Genomic DNA, 16,717 nt, shown 5'->3' on the forward strand with positions numbered 1-16,717 from the left:
TGTGAGCCCTCTAGTGGGATTCACTGTGTTGTTCCAGTCCCCAGCCAGAGCAGCAATTACCTACTGTTCGCATTTACCTGTATGTGATAAACACCGCTCTCTCAGACCCTGCTTGAGCCCCTGTGCTTTCCTCATGCAGTGTGAGTTGTGTAACCTGTACATCTTTTTTCCATCCTTTTTACAGCTGTCCCTTCTTTCTGCACACTTACAGTGTGAACCTCCTCCTGAGGCATTGCTGAGAGCAAGATGAGAGGCAGGGTTAAAGTGCAGTTGGATGCAAGTTCCCAGGAGCTGTGATTCTGCCCTGATGGCTCTGTTCCCTGCCTGTAAGAGGGAACCACAAGCAGAATCACAGTATGTCTGTTCTTACTTCCTTCACTGAACAACAACAAAAAAATTAAAATCTAATTTCAAGGGTAAAGATTGAAGCTGAGATGACCCAGTGGGGACTTACACCAAAAAGGGGCAAATTCAAAAAGAAAACAAGATGGGAAGAGAGGAGGAGTGAAAGGATAGGAAGAAAGGGATAGAAAGAAGGAGGAAATATCCCGCTGACCACAGCTGAGTCAGGTTCAGAAAGCACTGAAATCCCTTATTTTGCTCTTTCGAATGAAAGCCAAAGGTGATTCCTAGACAGAGGCCCTGGGACAGTAATTGCTTTATTTTCAGGTATCTGGAACACAGGCTGAAGCTGTACAGAGGGTTTATTAGTCAATGCCAGGCTAGCTGCTTGTCCGTTTTGGCCAGTCTAGCATAAACTTTCCCAAAACACCAAGCTCTTGGCATCCCCAGAGACTGCTACTGGAGCTGCTGGAACGAAGAGTCTTTGGACTGACAGTGGGAATGAGTACTGCTTCATATTCCTTGGCCTCTGTCACTGCCACAGTGAATATACTTAAGAGACCTTGTGAAAGCAGCCTATATCCATTTACCTTAATAGATCTACAGCATTTTCTGCCCAGAACCTGAGCAAGTCCAACATGTATAGCCACTTGAAAGTCTGAAGTCTCTGTGAAAAGTCAAGGATTAATCTGGCATCTGAAATCCCTTTGCACAAACCATTTCAAATAATGAGGAAATCTTTATATAAATCTCAGTCTGCTTGTGGGTAATGCCTGAACTAAGAAAGGAGCTATATTCAATGAATACACTATTCATGGCTCGTAGCTCCCTGTTCTCGTTTGATACTGTAGTTGTTCCCCACACTGAATTCTTCTTTGTGTTGCCCACAGCTACACCTTCTGCTGGGATACTGCTAAATCCCCCATCTTAGGCTGGGGCAGTACAGTAACGGGCATCCAGGAGCTGCAAAGATGATTCGGTCTGGTAGTGCTGTCTCACTTCCCAGTAAAAGGCTCCGTTTGGATCTGGTAGGAAATGCTGGGTTACAGAGGACACAAAAGTAAGGACCTTCCTGCTTGCTTTCACTGAAGTTTTCATGGTATTTTTCTTCAGGACAGTTTGGTCTCCTGGCCCAGTTAAGTTTTGGTAATGCTATTCCCAGTTATGTCTGTCCTTCTGCTATCAGATTTCTACCAGGGTTAGCTCTGGATCCAACCATCCTGAGAACTGCCTCAAAGGGAAGGGAGGCATCTATACAGCCAGACGCAGACAGCTCTGTCAGGTACATGGAGCACATTTAGCATCCTGCAGGATTAAGAGAGTGGCTCCTCTTCCCACAGTGGTAAATCGGTGGTTGGTAAGGGCACCTCAGTCCCTTAAACTTCTTTTCAGATCTGTCCCCAATACTTGGTTGTCTGGTTTTGGCTGCTGACACATACAGAGCAAAGCAGAGGATAGGCAGGGTCTTAACTGCCAAGCCAAGAGCCTGCAAAGTGAAAAATCATCACAAAACCACCGAGGAGCTATCTTACAGTGTTGGGGTTATTTTTGTCACTTTGCTGTATCGGTCATGTGAATGTGCACGATGCTTAGCACAGAGAGTAAAGACAGCCAAGGACCCTGTGGTCATTTCATGCCAGTAGCAAGCATGCATACTCCTAGGCAGATAAGCTTTTTAGAAGATGTTATTATCTGAGAGTCTGGATATATCCTATAGTTCTGTATGAGTACTATATATGTAACTATTTTATCATAAATAGTGCGTATCTCAACTGTGGGGGTTATTTTCCGTGGAAATTTAACCACAGAGCAGGGATTGAGAGTGAACCCCCCAGAAGAACCTTAGGCAGCAGGTAGTTGTGCCAGCACCGCTAGCACCCGGGACATGCTGACTGCAGGGAACGCCAAGAAAATGTTACTGTTGTGTCTGAAGGAGGGAGAACTTCATCCCAAAGGCAGGTGGGAATCCATACGTTGGGATGTGTGTGTGTGTGTGTTCAGGTCTGCCCCACCAGCTGGGCTGCCCACACCATTTCAAGTCAGCACCCGGTCTCCAGGCAGGGCAGGCGAGGAGGTCGGTCAGGGGATGGTGAGCACTAAGCCAAACAGTCTGACACCTTGAAGCATGGATGCTCTCGCTGTTTCACTGAGTCTTCTCAGGACAGTCTGTACCTCGGGAAAGAATAAGATCTTCTGTGCTGCTTCAGGGCTTTTTCTCTGCCAGTACAGGCAGCATTTAACACCTGACACAGAGTATTTCAACAGAAAGTTAGAAATGATCACATTCCCTGTGAAAACCCTGGTGTCCCTGCAGTTGCTCAGACTCTCCTCTGACTGCCACGGGGACATTAAACCTTCAGCAGTTTGCCTCTCTGAAGGCAGATTTTGGTTCCCTGCCTGGAAAAACAGTAGGCGAAATAGTAAAACCTTAAATTTGAACATGTGTAAGTTATACATCTTATTTCCATTTTCAAGCAACATTCCCTCAGCAAGACATGAGGAAAAAATTACCATCTGCCTTAGAATATCTCAGTGGAGCATTTATCTCCCAGCCATGATAACTGAATTTTGGTAATTTCTCCCTCCCCCCCCATTCAGATTAAGAAACAAATTTGTTTAGTGTCCAAACTTGGAAGTCTTGCCAGCTGAACTCAGAGGGTGGGATTTGGTGCACTGTCATAGTCCTTACCCTTCAGCGAACGGTTTCCTCCCAGGCCACTTTGCTTTTGGCAGGGAAGAAGGACGGCTGTGCGATTAAAGCAGAGGACTAAACTGCGCTGGATATGGGCTCTGTGCTCACTTTGCATAGAGGCTGCACAGTATTACGCCCTTGTAAATGTGAGGGCAATAAAGCTGCCCTTGCCTGGTACATTCTTCAGGGCTGGGATGTGCTGTATGCCTGTGGCAGGCTGTGGATTGGTATTTTAAGTGACCTCTAGAGCTGAAAGCGTGAGTTACTACTGCAGCTGGAGAAAAACAAAATCTGCGCTCCCTATCTGTGGTTTGAAGGCTCATAATACTCCCAGAGCAGGATGGAGAAAGCCCGTTGCTTGCCAAGGGCCCGCATGTAGTCCAGGTCTTAGCACAGTGCCACCTGAGTTGCTAAATGTTCCCTCCTCATCACTCCGTCACCTCAGAAGTAAAACTGGGGCCAGAGCAATTTTCACACACAGTTTCTGTGGTCTGAAGTTCTTGACTCATGCCTAAGGCACCTAAGATTTCTAGATTTCCTATCCAAGCCTGAGACTGTTAACTGTTAAGAACAGACAAGATCAGTTACATTCAGCCCTGTGTAAATAAGACTCTTTAGATGCCATGCTAATATTGCAGTATTCTCTTGTGACTATCCTGTCATTTTGGCACTGGCTTTTTGTGTTCTTTGTTAATGAAATGAAGGGAGTTGTATCTGTATTTCTAATTAGCCCTGCAGAAATGCCTGAGGTCGTGAGGTGAGAAGTGCAGCCTTTCTGCCAATTGATAGACTCTGATACAACAGAAAGGTGGTGTGCAGCATTGTTTTTAACACAATGCCAGAGTGAAACAGTCCAACAAGGGCTCCTAGGAGCATCAAGCTGTGTCTGAAGGATTACTAAAATGCAGCTGAGCAATCAAGGATGAAGGGGGAGTTGGCGGTGTAACCGCTAGACCTATGTGACAGGCACTTGCTTTTCATCTGGTTTGTGAATTTTGATATTTCAGAGGTATTGAGTACGACCTTACAACTGTCATTGCCTTTGTCGGAAAGTCACTCTTCTTTGCACCTCCAGCTCTCTTTCCTCCAACTGGTTTCATTATCAAAGATCCCCTCCATGAGACTTGTGATTCATAGCTCACCTTATGACATTCATGTGACAGGCCAGGAATGGCCTCTCCCACATGTCAAGAAACTCCTCTTAACTTTTCACCTTCGGGATACTTGCCATTTCTGTAACCCAAACCTCCTTCTACTACAGCAGGGATGAAAGGTGCATCATAATAATTTTAGGAGGCATTTCTTCACAGAAGGGGTCGTTAGGCATTGGAATGGGCTGCCCAGCGAGGTGGTGGAGTCACCATCCCTGGAGGTGTTTAAGAAAAGACTGGACGTGGCACTCAGTGCCATGGACCAGTTGACATGGTGGTGTTAGGGCAAAGGTTGGACTCGATGATCCCAGAGGTCTCCTCCAACCAAATCGATTCTGTGATTCTGTGATAATAATGACAAGTCATCTCTTTCCTTTTGCATTTCAGGGAGTCCCCCGTAGACTGTAGCGTGAACAAATGCAGCAAACTCATCGGAGCAGGGACAGAGTCCAACCCAATGAGTTACAGCACTTACATGGATGAGAAGAACGGGCCTCCTCCCAACATGACCACCAATGAGAGGAGAGTCATTGTCCCAGCAGGTACCGCCACCATCAAACTCTTTGTGTCATCTTTCCTTGCACTGTGTTAAATATCCAGCTGAATAGATAAGGTTTGTTTATCCACTCTCTGAGGAATTCCCTTTCTTACAAACCATGTAAAAAGGAAGGAAAATATCAGAGTTTCTGGCTAGTGGGAATTTCGTGTATCCCAGTATACATGCTACCTTGAATCAGAGTAAGAAGTGGATAATTAGTGCTGCTGCTTTTTTTTTTTTTTTTTTTTCCTGGAGTGAAGTGTTGTTTTGGTGTGTTGAACCAAGTTCATCTCCCATCACGTGTTAGAGAAGAATCTGCAGTGCTTCCTGGAACATGCATGGTATGATCAAAGAGTGCAGTTCATAAGCATGAAGTGGACCCAAATTATAACTCCCATGGATCCTGCAGGATCCAGATGCACTTTCATGTCATATTGATTCAAAATGAGCTATTTTGTTTTCATTTTTTTGTTAGAAGTAGAAAACCAGAAAAATTGTATTTTGCAGGAACTACGTTATCCTTCCAAAATTGTTACACAGAAACATTCCTGTCCAGTTCTCTGTTTGTAGTTGATATCCACATCTGCTGTCTGAAATTGGCAGGATGCATTAGGTGCGTTTGGATAGTCAAGGATGAGAGCTGCTGTGGCAGGCAACCGGTGAAGTCTGAACCTGGAACCAGAGGGAGCCTTTTCCCTGCAAAGTTTATAAACACCGTAGATATAAACAGGCTAGCGCAGGGCCTTTCCAGCAAGGGAGATATTAGGAGCCACGTCCTGGCCCAATTTACGTACCAAAACTTCCACTGATTTCAAGGGGTCGCATCTTTTCACCCAGTGTTGTGAGCATTTCACCGAGGGTTGTAGCTGATTCAAGCAGATGAACTGTTGGCAGACAGAACCATACTCGTGGAATTTAGCTCTGTTTTCTGATCGTGGCTTGACCATGAACAGATGACAATTCCCAAGCATTTGTTTGCCATTTAGGATGAAAAGGAAAAGTTTGAACTGAATGTAGTGAAGGGAAGCCAATAAAAGATTGACAGCAAATCTCAAAGTACCATTTAAGCCGTTGTTAGGATCTGCTTAGAGAGACTGGCTAACCTAATTGGTGACAGCATCAGATATGTTTTCAGCGTCAACAGTGCCTAGAGAGGTGTTAGCTGATACCAACTAGTCATTATATTATTAAAGATATTCAAGAGGGAACATTTATCCTGCTCTTCACCATGCTATTTATGCATATTTAAAGAGACCAAGGATGGGCTAAAGTTTAGCACTGTTGTTGAAACAGGGGAAATTACTTTTATTGCCCTCAGTGGAAGAGAAGGTTTAAAATCTCCTCTTTGAAGGACAGTGAAAAAAAAAAAAGGACTTTTTTTTCCCCATCATGAGCATCCACAAATCAAAACCTTGACATACTTGTGAAATAGCAGTGATTTACCAGACTTTGGAAGACAATAATGAACATCATCCCAGATCTCTGGCTGCAGGATACGAGGCCCAATTCATCCAAGAAAGGCATTTGGAAATTTTAATATAATCCAGAGTAAAGATTTATAGCGCATTAGGGTGAAGATAGGCAAGAATAATGTCACATTAGGCTTGCAATAGTAATAATAATGAACTCTGAGCCATGTTCCAAGAAGGCAGTTTTTCAAAGACCATTCAAAATCTTTTGCAGTGATAAATAGGCCAAACGAATATCTGAAATTCAAAAGTGTTTATTTAAAAGGAGACCACAAATTCACTATGCCCTCTAAATGCTGGGGTTTTTTCAAAACTCAAGACAAATAACTCTTTCAATTAAAAAAAAATAAAATCCTCCCTTGAATACTTGCATTGTAAAATTTGCAGTCTTTTGCCAGTGCTTAGAAAGCAGAATTTAAATTGGCTATTGCCAAAACTTAAAGGAAATCCATCTTTCTTTCCCAAAGTAGACTTGCAAAGATATGGGGTTGTAAGTTCCATGTTTAAAATTCAACTTTAAGCAACCTGGTTTTACTAGAAATTCAGTGAGAAAATGTCATAGTTATAATTTCGATATTCCTTGGTCTTACTTCTCCATTCCATGCTGTTATTCTGGAACTCAGCTGCCCAGGAATATACCAGGTATGGCCGCTACCTGACCTTTTGTGTCAAGGGATCCCTGCAGCCCAAGCACACACAATTTACAGTCCTGGGCCAAGGTGTTATTTTTTACACTATAAAATGTGTGGCAGAGGCGTTTCTTGTCCCTACCCAAAGCGCAAGCTACCAGCTGTGTGATGCCTACATGTTTCTGATCCATTTTCTCAACTGCCTCATGACCTGAAGTGTTTGAGGTTTATCTTAGAGGAATGTACCAGCTGTGATGGACAGATCAAACGTCTCCAAAGTTAAGGCTTGACTTCGCAGTCCTCGCAATGGAACATGAATTTGCAGCTTAGATTTTCAAATGGGATATATGGGGAGAAGCAGCACAGGAAACATCTGAAAATGCAGATATGGTCTGAAAATGACTCTGTAAAAATGGTATCGTGGCACAAATTCTTGCTGGGACTTTCTGATCTAATGCTTTTCTCGAAACTCAAAGGATGATTTCTTTTTTTAACTACTGATGCAGCAAACCATCACCATGGGGTCTGAAACTCCAGCCGGGTTCAATCTCTCTCTTACGTCACCACCAGTAATAAAGATTCCACAGCTGGAGCTTTGCTGACAGTCGATAATGATGCATGAGACAGTATAAAATCCACATTGCCCTCCAATAGCTGTGTTGGTTTTACAGGGCTAGCGGAGGTAGAATTGTGTTCTTGTCAGCAGGGTGAACAAATGTGACTCAGAGATACATGGCAAGCTCTTCTGTTTAAGCAATAATATTTTTTTTCAGAGTCCCTTTGCTGACCGTAAATACCGCCAATCCTCAGACTTTAAAATGCCATCTGTTACGACTTTGTAATGCACTTGTGAAGGATGGTGTGACTTATACAGCATTGATGTAATTATATAGCATTGCAGAACCAAAGCTGTGACAAGCGTACCCTTTCAAAGAGATGTTTGCTTTTGGAAGCTTTTTTCCAGAAGGAGAAAAGTTGCAGTCGAATCTCCCTAGTATTGTTCTCAAGCATAGGTATAAGATTCAGGCAAGTGGGAGACAGTCAAGAGAACTTACCCTGCCAGAGGGTCAGTGTGATCAGTTTATGTGCCTTGAGTCTTGTTATAGCACAGTACTTGTTCATCTTGGCAAAACGCATTGGAATCAGCAAATTAAATACATTTGGTTGTGGAAACAATGGTTAATGCTTTGACTGGGCTACAGTGAGTGCTAGAGGCTTGTGGCTTGCGTATAGTGTTACCATCCTTTGTGCTTTCCTCCAGATCCCACCCTATGGACTCAGGAACATGTGCGCCAGTGGCTGGAATGGGCTATAAAGGAGTACGGATTAATGGAGATTGACACCACCATCTTCCAGAATATGGATGGCAAGGAGCTCTGCAAAATGAACAAGGATGACTTCCTCCGAACCACCTCCCTCTACAACACAGAAGTTCTGTTGTCTCACCTCACTTACCTCAGGGAAAGTAAGTATTACCCTGACTCACCCCAGCCCCAGCATGACATGCTGATAGGGTAAGCTGCCATGAGTATTGAACTTCTAGGGCTCTTCTTGCAGGATAAATAGTAACAAGGGTGAGGGAAAAAGAACAGAGAAAGGCAAGCAGAGAGAGCAAACAAGGAAGGGAGGAATAAAAAGTGGGTTGGAAAGTTAATTTTAACTTAGATGGAGTTACTGGTGCTATCAGGGAGGTGAAGAACTGGGCAGGACTCTTAAGAAGATTAGATAGTCTTGCAGATAATAAAAACATCTGTGGCTATTTGATAAAAATGCATAAATTTGCTGTGGAGATTAAACCAAACTCTAACTGTTGTGTCACGGGCAAATTATTCCATAACTTTGCAGTTAGAGATCTGTGTACTTTGCCCTAAGGCTTCTGGTAAGTACTACTTCAAAATAGGACCCACAACTGGCCAGAGCTGGAGATTTTCTATGTTCCTGGGGGCCCAGATTTGTTGGAAAGAGCAAAAAATACAAGAGCGATTCCCCAAATGTAAGTGTGCTGAAGCAGATGTCGCGCAAATGACCTAGTACTGAAAGAACAAGTTTTGCTGAACCTCTTCATTGCTACGCTCCATCTCACACTAGAGTATGTGATGGATCCAATACTGCTTTTTGGTGTATTAAGCCCCTAAGACAGAAGCTGTGATCAGTCTTCTGAGCTCCTTCTGGAAAAGCATACCACAGGAACGACCACCTTATGTTAGCACACACTCTTGAGGCTGGGAGTCTTAGATTCAGACCTTTCTAAGACTTCCTGTGCAACCATGAGCATGTCCATAGCTTCCAAATGTCTCCTCTTCATCTATAAAATGGAGGTGAAAGCATTTCCTTTCTTCACAAAGGTGTGCTAAGGATAATTGTGTTACTAGTCCCGAGAAGGGGAGTAAATCCCACATGCTCCAGTATTTTTTCCAGTCAAACAAACAGCTTTTGTAGGAGTATAATTATTTGAGGACTGAAAAATCAGGAGAAGGTGCCATAAGGCAAGGTGAGAGGGTAGGGAGAGAAAGGAAAAAAGTATATTTTCTCCACTGGGAAGTCAAATTGTGATGTAAAGGTAGCTGAAGATGTCTCCATCTGGCCAGTGCAATGGAGCAGTGAGACACCATTTATTTCGGGTGTTTCTTCAAAGCTGTTCAACCCTGGTCTCTCCCTGCCTCTGCTAAAATCAGTGGGAGTTTTACAGATTACAGTGGGACAAGAGTTAGATCACAGATGGGTGCCTCTGTAAGCCCCACCTTTATTTTTTTTAAGAAGCCGAGCCAAGGAAATGATTCACAACAAATAACCGAATTGTTGGATTTGAACAGATTTTGTCCCTTGCGACTTCACAATAAAATAATTTCCCACCCAAAATAATTTGCAAATTTCATCCTGTTTCATCAGCAAAGAGCTGCTAGTTCACCAAACTCTTCAAGATTATTGCAGATGCAAACTAATTTTCTAACTAAGGTTTGCATACAGAATTACACAGTTTTATGGGAAACCGTAAGGCAGTTTTGTGAAGCCAGTGCTGCTTTGGCCAAACCTGCTGACTTTGGCTGGGCAAGTCAGACGCTTTGTAACCGGAAATGTTTTTAAATTCCCACAAGATAAATACTCGAGTGAGACACTTGAATTGTCTTATCGATAAGACTTGAGAATTGACAGACAGAGACAAAGAAGGAGTTGTATGTTTTTTGAATCAAAGAACCGGGCTGAATTTGAAAAGGTTGGCAGGAGAGTTGAATTCTTCTGTTGCTTTGGCTCCAGGCAGCATCTCCAGTGATAGGCTCAAGCGTTAGGTATCCCATTGCTTGGGGCGTTCAAAGAGAGTATGAGAGGAATTGCATTCCTGATGCTCTCATGACATAAGCCTGAAGACCTGGATTCAATTGCCACCTTCAACATTTTCTGCTGTCCATTTGTTCAGGAGCAAACTCCTGATTGATCCTACCTACCTTTAGATACCTGAAGTGCCAAAATTAGAAGTCTGGTCACACTGGTCTCCGTTTATAGAAAAGAAGCAACAGGGCACATTGAAATTCAGGATAGTAGTCCCCTAGTTCACGCATTGCCTTTAAATGCCTGAAATTAGGAAGAATAAACCTTTGCCTCAGTTTCTCTGTGCTTCAGTTTTACTTTCTCTAAAATGAAGCTATTAATCCTGCCTTCTTGTTGGTCTTGTCTGTCCGGATGGCAAAGCTGTGGAACAGGGATTGTGTCTCATGTCTCTCAAGACCCAGCACAATGGGGTCCTAATGCAGTCGCAACATTTAAGGGCTGCTGCAATGCATGCTGAATAATAACCATAAAAATATAAAGTTCTGCCAGGGGAATGCCTACAATGATTTCTATGCTATTAAGCTAGTGCAAAACCTGAGCAACTTTGCTGGATTCAGACAAATTAGTTATTCCAATTTTACATGGATGCATACGAAAGGAGAATTTAATCCTGGTCTATCCCCAGCTTTTACGATTATAAATTTCTCTCTGTGCAGCCCCTTGGGCTGTTCAAAGACGTCATGAGAGTGCTGTCCTTATTAAAGCAAGCTCCTGTCTGAGTGGAGGTCGGGCAGGCTCTGAAGAGCATTCCTTTCCATGCAGCTGTTCCGAGCGCTGCCTAATGACAGTCTGGTTTCTGGATTGCTGGTTAACTCCCTCATGGAGTAACGCCTTCGAAAGGAGCTTATTGTTTTTCCAGACTGATTTCCAGCGGATGTTTAGCGCCGAGCCTCTGAGCTCAGTGCCATGGGGAGATGGTATTTTTTTTCATGAATTTTCCCCTTTTATAAGGTTGGTTGTTTCAGAAACATCCAGTTCTGCTCCTGCTTAGGGTGGAGGATACGTGATGGCAACAAAACACTGGAGAACTTTGGGGAATTGCAGATCTATAGGCTAGATTACATCTGCCCAATCTCTTTCTTGAAAGGTGTTCGTCCTCTCAGGATGTTAAGTTGGATACGTGTTGACTAGTGAATCCTCAACATCAGTGTTTGTTTTCCAAGAAACAAAGCTGATCTGAACTTTCTGAGCCTGTTTGCTAACCAGGAAAGGAGACCCCCTGAAAATTAGCTTCCTCAGAAGTTTTCCAATGTTTTACACTCCTGATCGGGGTGAAAGCGTTCTTAAAACTGCCTATGAAATATGTTATTTTGGCACATCTGAGCCCAGATTGAAAAAACTGGGTAACATCTGCAAGACCTCAACAAAGGCTCAATCTTAGTTTTGGAGACAGAAGGTTCAGGTGAGAAGGAGACCTCCTGAAAATTAGCTTCCTCAGAAGTTTCCAATGTCTTACACTCCTGATCGGGGTGAAAGCGTTCTTAAAACTGCCTATGAAATATGTTATTTTGGCACATCTGAGCCCAGATTGAAAAAACTGGGTAACATCTGCAAGACCTCAACAAAGGCTCAATCTTAGTTTTGGAGACAGAAGGTTCAGGTGAGCTATTTAATATAGTTGAGACTCAACCAAACTCACAGCACCTTTAGTCTTCAGTCAAAACTTAGGTCTGGATCAGAATTGTGCAGTTTTTTCCTGTTTCCGTAACCTATTGAAGCAGTCAGGAATTCAGACGTTTCTGACCTTTAGGAGATTTCAGACTTGCAGAACCCAGTTTTCCAGTCCACTCTATCCTTTGGAGTCTCTCAAAACACCCTCCAGTAGTTTTTTCAGGGAACTTACTGTCCATCCCTGCCAAACAATCATCTTTCTTTAGGTGTTTCTTCCAGTTTTCTCTCCAAAATTGTGAAGGCATGCCCTGGCTTTTTCTTCTTCTCTTTCATCCTCCTGCACCTTCGGACTCCAGACTGATGGACTGACTGCGGTGCCAGTATCTTTTTCAAACACAGTCTGCCCGGTGAATCTTCTACAGTCAGCCAGTGGGCAGTGGGAAGGCAGATTTGAATGTTTTCATCCTATCTTCGGGATGAACATCAAAAGCAGCCTGAACTGTCACCTCCTGTCTTTTGCCTCTCGAGTGATGCGGGGATGGTTATGTGTGGTGTGTACAAACGAAAAGAGCCTGAAGGGGAAAGAATGAGACTGTGGTGAGAAGCAGAAGCGGAAAACTGCTTTGTGGTTTCGAGCCATACATTAACGCAAAACAAAACTAAACTGGAATCTTCTCCAGTCAGCCAGTGGGCAGTGGGAAGGGAGATTTGAATGTTTTCATCCTATCTTCAGGATGAACATCAAAAGCAGCCTCTCTTTTGCCTCTCGAGTGATGCGGGGATGGTTATGTGTGGTGTGTACAAACGAAAAGAGCCTGAAGGGGAAAGAATGAGACTGTGGTGAGAAGCAGAAGCGGAAAACTGCTTTGTGGTTTCGAGCCATACATTAACGCCAAACAAAACTATACTGCTAAATGCAGCAGAACCCTGATTCTACAAGGAGATGTGGAGGGAAGGCCACGTGGCCTTCAGAAGGTGGGGTTAAAAAAGCCTTCCAGATTAAATAGACTTCAAGATTGTGAAACCAAGATGTTCCTGCATCTCAGAAGGATGAGCTGCCTTGCGAAAAGGAAGGCTTTATGGGGAAAAACCTCCCCTGCTCTGTTTTTCAATCCTTTTCCATCTTCCTCTTTAATTAATTCAAGGGAAATAAAAGAAGAAATGAAAAGGGGGGGGGGACGACCATAAGATAACATGTTTAATATTAATTATAGGAGAATAGGCCTGCGGTTTATTAATAATACCAGCGTTTCTAGAAAGAGCTGATTTAATCTAAGGTGTCACTGACCCAGTGAGGGGTAGGGGGAATAAGAACAAAACAAAAATTCTTTGCAGCCAAAGTTTTGCCCAGGAATGAGTAAGGGAGGGAGCAGCCTGGCCTCTGCCTGTCTGTCTGCTTCTCTCTGTCCTGATCTGTGTCTCTGGCTTTCTCTCTTTTCCTCCTTCATTGAAAAGCCTTAATAGGAAACACATTTCCTTTTCTGTGGTGTTCCCACCAGAAACCTCAGACTGTCGGGCAAAGGTGAGAACTTTTAGCAATTAAACTGGGGGAGACGCCATCCCTTTCCAGTGACTTGGGCTGCATTTTTTTAGTGTAAAGTAGCTATAGGTTGATCATACAGGCTTGTTCAGTGCTATTCATCACCCTACCCCCACCTCCTCAGCCAGTCAGTGCAACCAGGCATTTGCAGCCTATTTAGTCATAGAAAACTGTGTTTCTGAATTCCCCACCACTTCCCTGTCTGGCAGGGGCAAGCTAGGCTGGGCGTTGCATTTAGAATCTCCTTCAAATAACTTGAAAAGGAGAGAGTGGTGGACAGGAGTTTCCTCACAGATAGTCAAGAAAGAAATGCCAAAGCCAGAAACCATCTGATGAAAACATGAGTTAAGTGGACAAAGCTGTTGGAATTCCTCCAGCAGCAGCAAAAGACCAGCCAATCTCTCAAAATATTTAAGCCAGTCTCTTTGGCTATCTGCAACTTTCACAGTCCAGGTACCCTTGGGATCCCTTTGAACTCTGTACCTCCTAGATTACCATGTTATCCATCCTCTGTCTTGTAGCATCTGGTAGCATCCATCCTCCACTCCCTAGGAGTAGGCTTTGTTTTCCAACACCTTCTACCTCTGTGTACATGCTGGCTTGTGCATGTCTTTGGCGTTGTTTGCATTTGGGGAAGAAAATAAATCCATAGGAACACAGGGCCAATAAGATCCAGCACCTGCAATGACTCTTACTTCTGGCAGTGAACTGCCTAATCCTCAGCCCTCACAGGAATGCGAGACGTACTGTGAACACTACTGAGGGGCAAGTGAGGTCAGTGTTATTTGGGATCATGTGGATTGGAGAAATGTGGAGACTGCATGGCTTAGTCACAAGATCCTAATCAGTTAGTATTATAGAACCTGCAAAAGAGGTATTCCTGGCCCTGCCAAAGAATCTGGGGATGCTCAGGGGCAGGACAGCATATACAGAGATAGACGCTGTTTGCTGTGTGTTTCTTAGGACCAAGTACCTTAAATGGGACAGAATCTGACTGAACGGAGGGCGGTGGAGATATTAATAGCAGAAAGTGTCTGTAAAAACGTTTCTCATTCATACCCACCTGTGGCAAGATTGGTGCCCCGCTCCAGTTCATATCATCCGTCCCAACAAAGAAGGGCCCTCTGCCTTGTTAGGAATGCCACCGCCTGATGCACTAGAAACTTTTTCAAAGAGCTGTAGGAAAGGTGATCCTAGAAGATTATGTAGGGTAAGCACATATAACTAGACAACCATGAAATGTGTATTACATGCTGGCTTCCAAGACCTCACAGGGCCTCTTCCTCCATTTCCAGAAGAGTTTGCAGGAGAACCGAGGTAAAATGTTTAGAAAGGAACATTTCCGCCATAGCCTCAGCAAAACAAAGACCCTTCCAATGGGTTCTTTTTTGTGCTCCTCTTGAATAGTTTTGTTTCAAGTGGGGCTGGATGGAAAGACCACTCTGAACCAAGAAAGCTACTTTCAAATTCCGCAAAGCATGGGAGATGCTGGAATACCAGTGAGATTTTTGCAGCTGTTGGCCCAAACCCAAGCATGTGACACTCTAAAAATGTTCAGATCCTGACAGTGCAATTCATGTCACTTCTACTGTGTGTTCCTCAAACGGGAAATTTCTCTGTCACAGCTAGAGAGAGAAAAGCTTCTTTCTTATCCTGTAATACAATCTGTGCCATAGTAATTTCTAGAGGCTCTGCTGTGATGGATATTGTACTCGTATAAATGTACTATACAACCTCACATTTTTATATCAGTTTTCAATGGAGGACATCAAGACACTCAGCAAAGGAGGCAAATGTCTGTATTTTCGTTTGCAAGTGGAGTAGCATGTGTGACACACAGCTACCAAGCTTTTAAAAGAATTTCATATCCATCAGAGAAAATGTGTGCCTAATTGTCTGAAAAATTTGGTCTTTAGATCCTAGTGATAGCATTTTCTACCTGCCTGCATGGTTCCCCACTGGCAGAGCTCATTCAAACTGCAATAACTCCTTTTCTTTTCATTATAGGTAGCTCACTGCTGGTCTACAATACTCCATCCCACACAGAAGCTTCCTCACGTCTTGCCACCAAAGAAGGTCAGTCTTTTGCATATAAACATCCTGGATTCCTGAGCGCTCATGATGTTTTTGATTGAGTTAAAACTAGACCTTTTATATAATATCCTTGGCATGAAAATGTTCTGATCTGCTATGCATGCACAGCTTGGTTAAAATCGAGTAATTCATAATTTGCAGCCCCATCCATGCTGAAAATCACGTCTCCACTTGCCAAGCCAACATTATGGCATAAAATGTCTGTCATTTTCGCACTTGTGTACCACTGACTTGATGAACTGATGGCATATTTTCTGTTCTTTATGTGAAACAGTTTGAAATCTCAGATATATAGCAAGGATTGAGACGCTGTTTTTCTCTGAGGGAGTTCATAGTCGAAAGGATAAAATTTTCTCACAATAAATTCCGTTAGTGAATCAAGGCCACTCAGGTCTTCCAAAATCATTCATGAATCTGTCAGCTAGTTTCAACCAGCAAGGAAGACCAAGTGTATCTTTTTGACACTTTCATTTTGGAATGTTTTGATTTTCTTTTTCAAGTAACCCCAAATTTTTAATCTATTACAAATTCTGATCATGTAGATAGAGCTTAGAAACCTCGAAGTTTAAAAGTTAATAACACACTTCAGGCTCCTTCAGGCTTTTGAGTTGTTTGTACATCCTTCAGTCAGATTTTTCAGGTTTTCCTCTGCAGCTACAGTCCTATTCCTTTTTCTTGTTTTTAATGAAAAACTGGATTCTCAGACATGATAAAATTATGAGAGTTGGTGTGCTGGGTATAATGCACATCCCTTACCTACATAAGACAGTAAGTCACATTCAGACAGTTGAATTGCTAAAGGCCAAATAGGATGTGAAAGGCCAAAGATCTGGTCCTGTGCTTTATAACTTACTGTGTAGGACCAGGAGCCTTGAGTTTGGTCTTCCCTTCATGTAACTGCAGGAACACTGGTTTCGCTCACTGAACTGTGTTCAGCTCCTCCATTTGAAAATCTTCTGGGAAAAGTGTGAAATCTCGTATCTGCCATATGAGATAACCCACCTAGAAGCAGTCTGCTCACGTGCTGAGACGGTTTCCTCACCTCATATGCAAACATTTCTATGCTTTTCAGGAGAACATGGCTTCATTGGCGAGCCACAAGTTTGCATTTCGAGGAATAGTGGGGAAAGGCAGAAAGTCTTTTATTTAAGCAGCTGGAGAGAGAGAGAGACAAAACCCCCCATTTCACTGAAAGGCTGCAGCAAACTGAGATCACACATTTAACAAGCTTCTGCATGGTGTGTCTGGCTGCTTCATTGACTAGCACTGCTCTTAGAGCCAGCACTTCTTTCTTGTTGCACCATGCTGCATTTCATCTCCAACA

General features: G+C 43.3%; 1 protein-coding gene across 2 annotated transcripts in view; it reads left to right on the forward strand.

Moving 5' to 3' along the window:
* Positions 1 to 16,717, forward strand: part of FLI1 (Fli-1 proto-oncogene, ETS transcription factor) — a 40,187-nt gene that overhangs the window by 4,455 nt on the left and 19,015 nt on the right. For both annotated transcript variants that reach the window (XM_009710150.1, XM_009710151.1), the window contains exons 2-4: positions 4,573 to 4,727; positions 8,083 to 8,286; positions 15,307 to 15,375. In XM_009710150.1, the coding sequence (XP_009708452.1) occupies positions 4,573 to 4,727; positions 8,083 to 8,286; positions 15,307 to 15,375 (428 nt within the window). The remainder of the gene's footprint in view (positions 1 to 4,572; positions 4,728 to 8,082; positions 8,287 to 15,306; positions 15,376 to 16,717) is intronic.

The sequence above is a fragment of the Cariama cristata genome, unplaced genomic scaffold, assembly GCF_000690535.1.
Source record: "Cariama cristata isolate BGI_N322 unplaced genomic scaffold, ASM69053v1 scaffold1861, whole genome shotgun sequence".
Taxonomy (NCBI): Eukaryota; Metazoa; Chordata; class Aves; order Cariamiformes; family Cariamidae; genus Cariama; species Cariama cristata.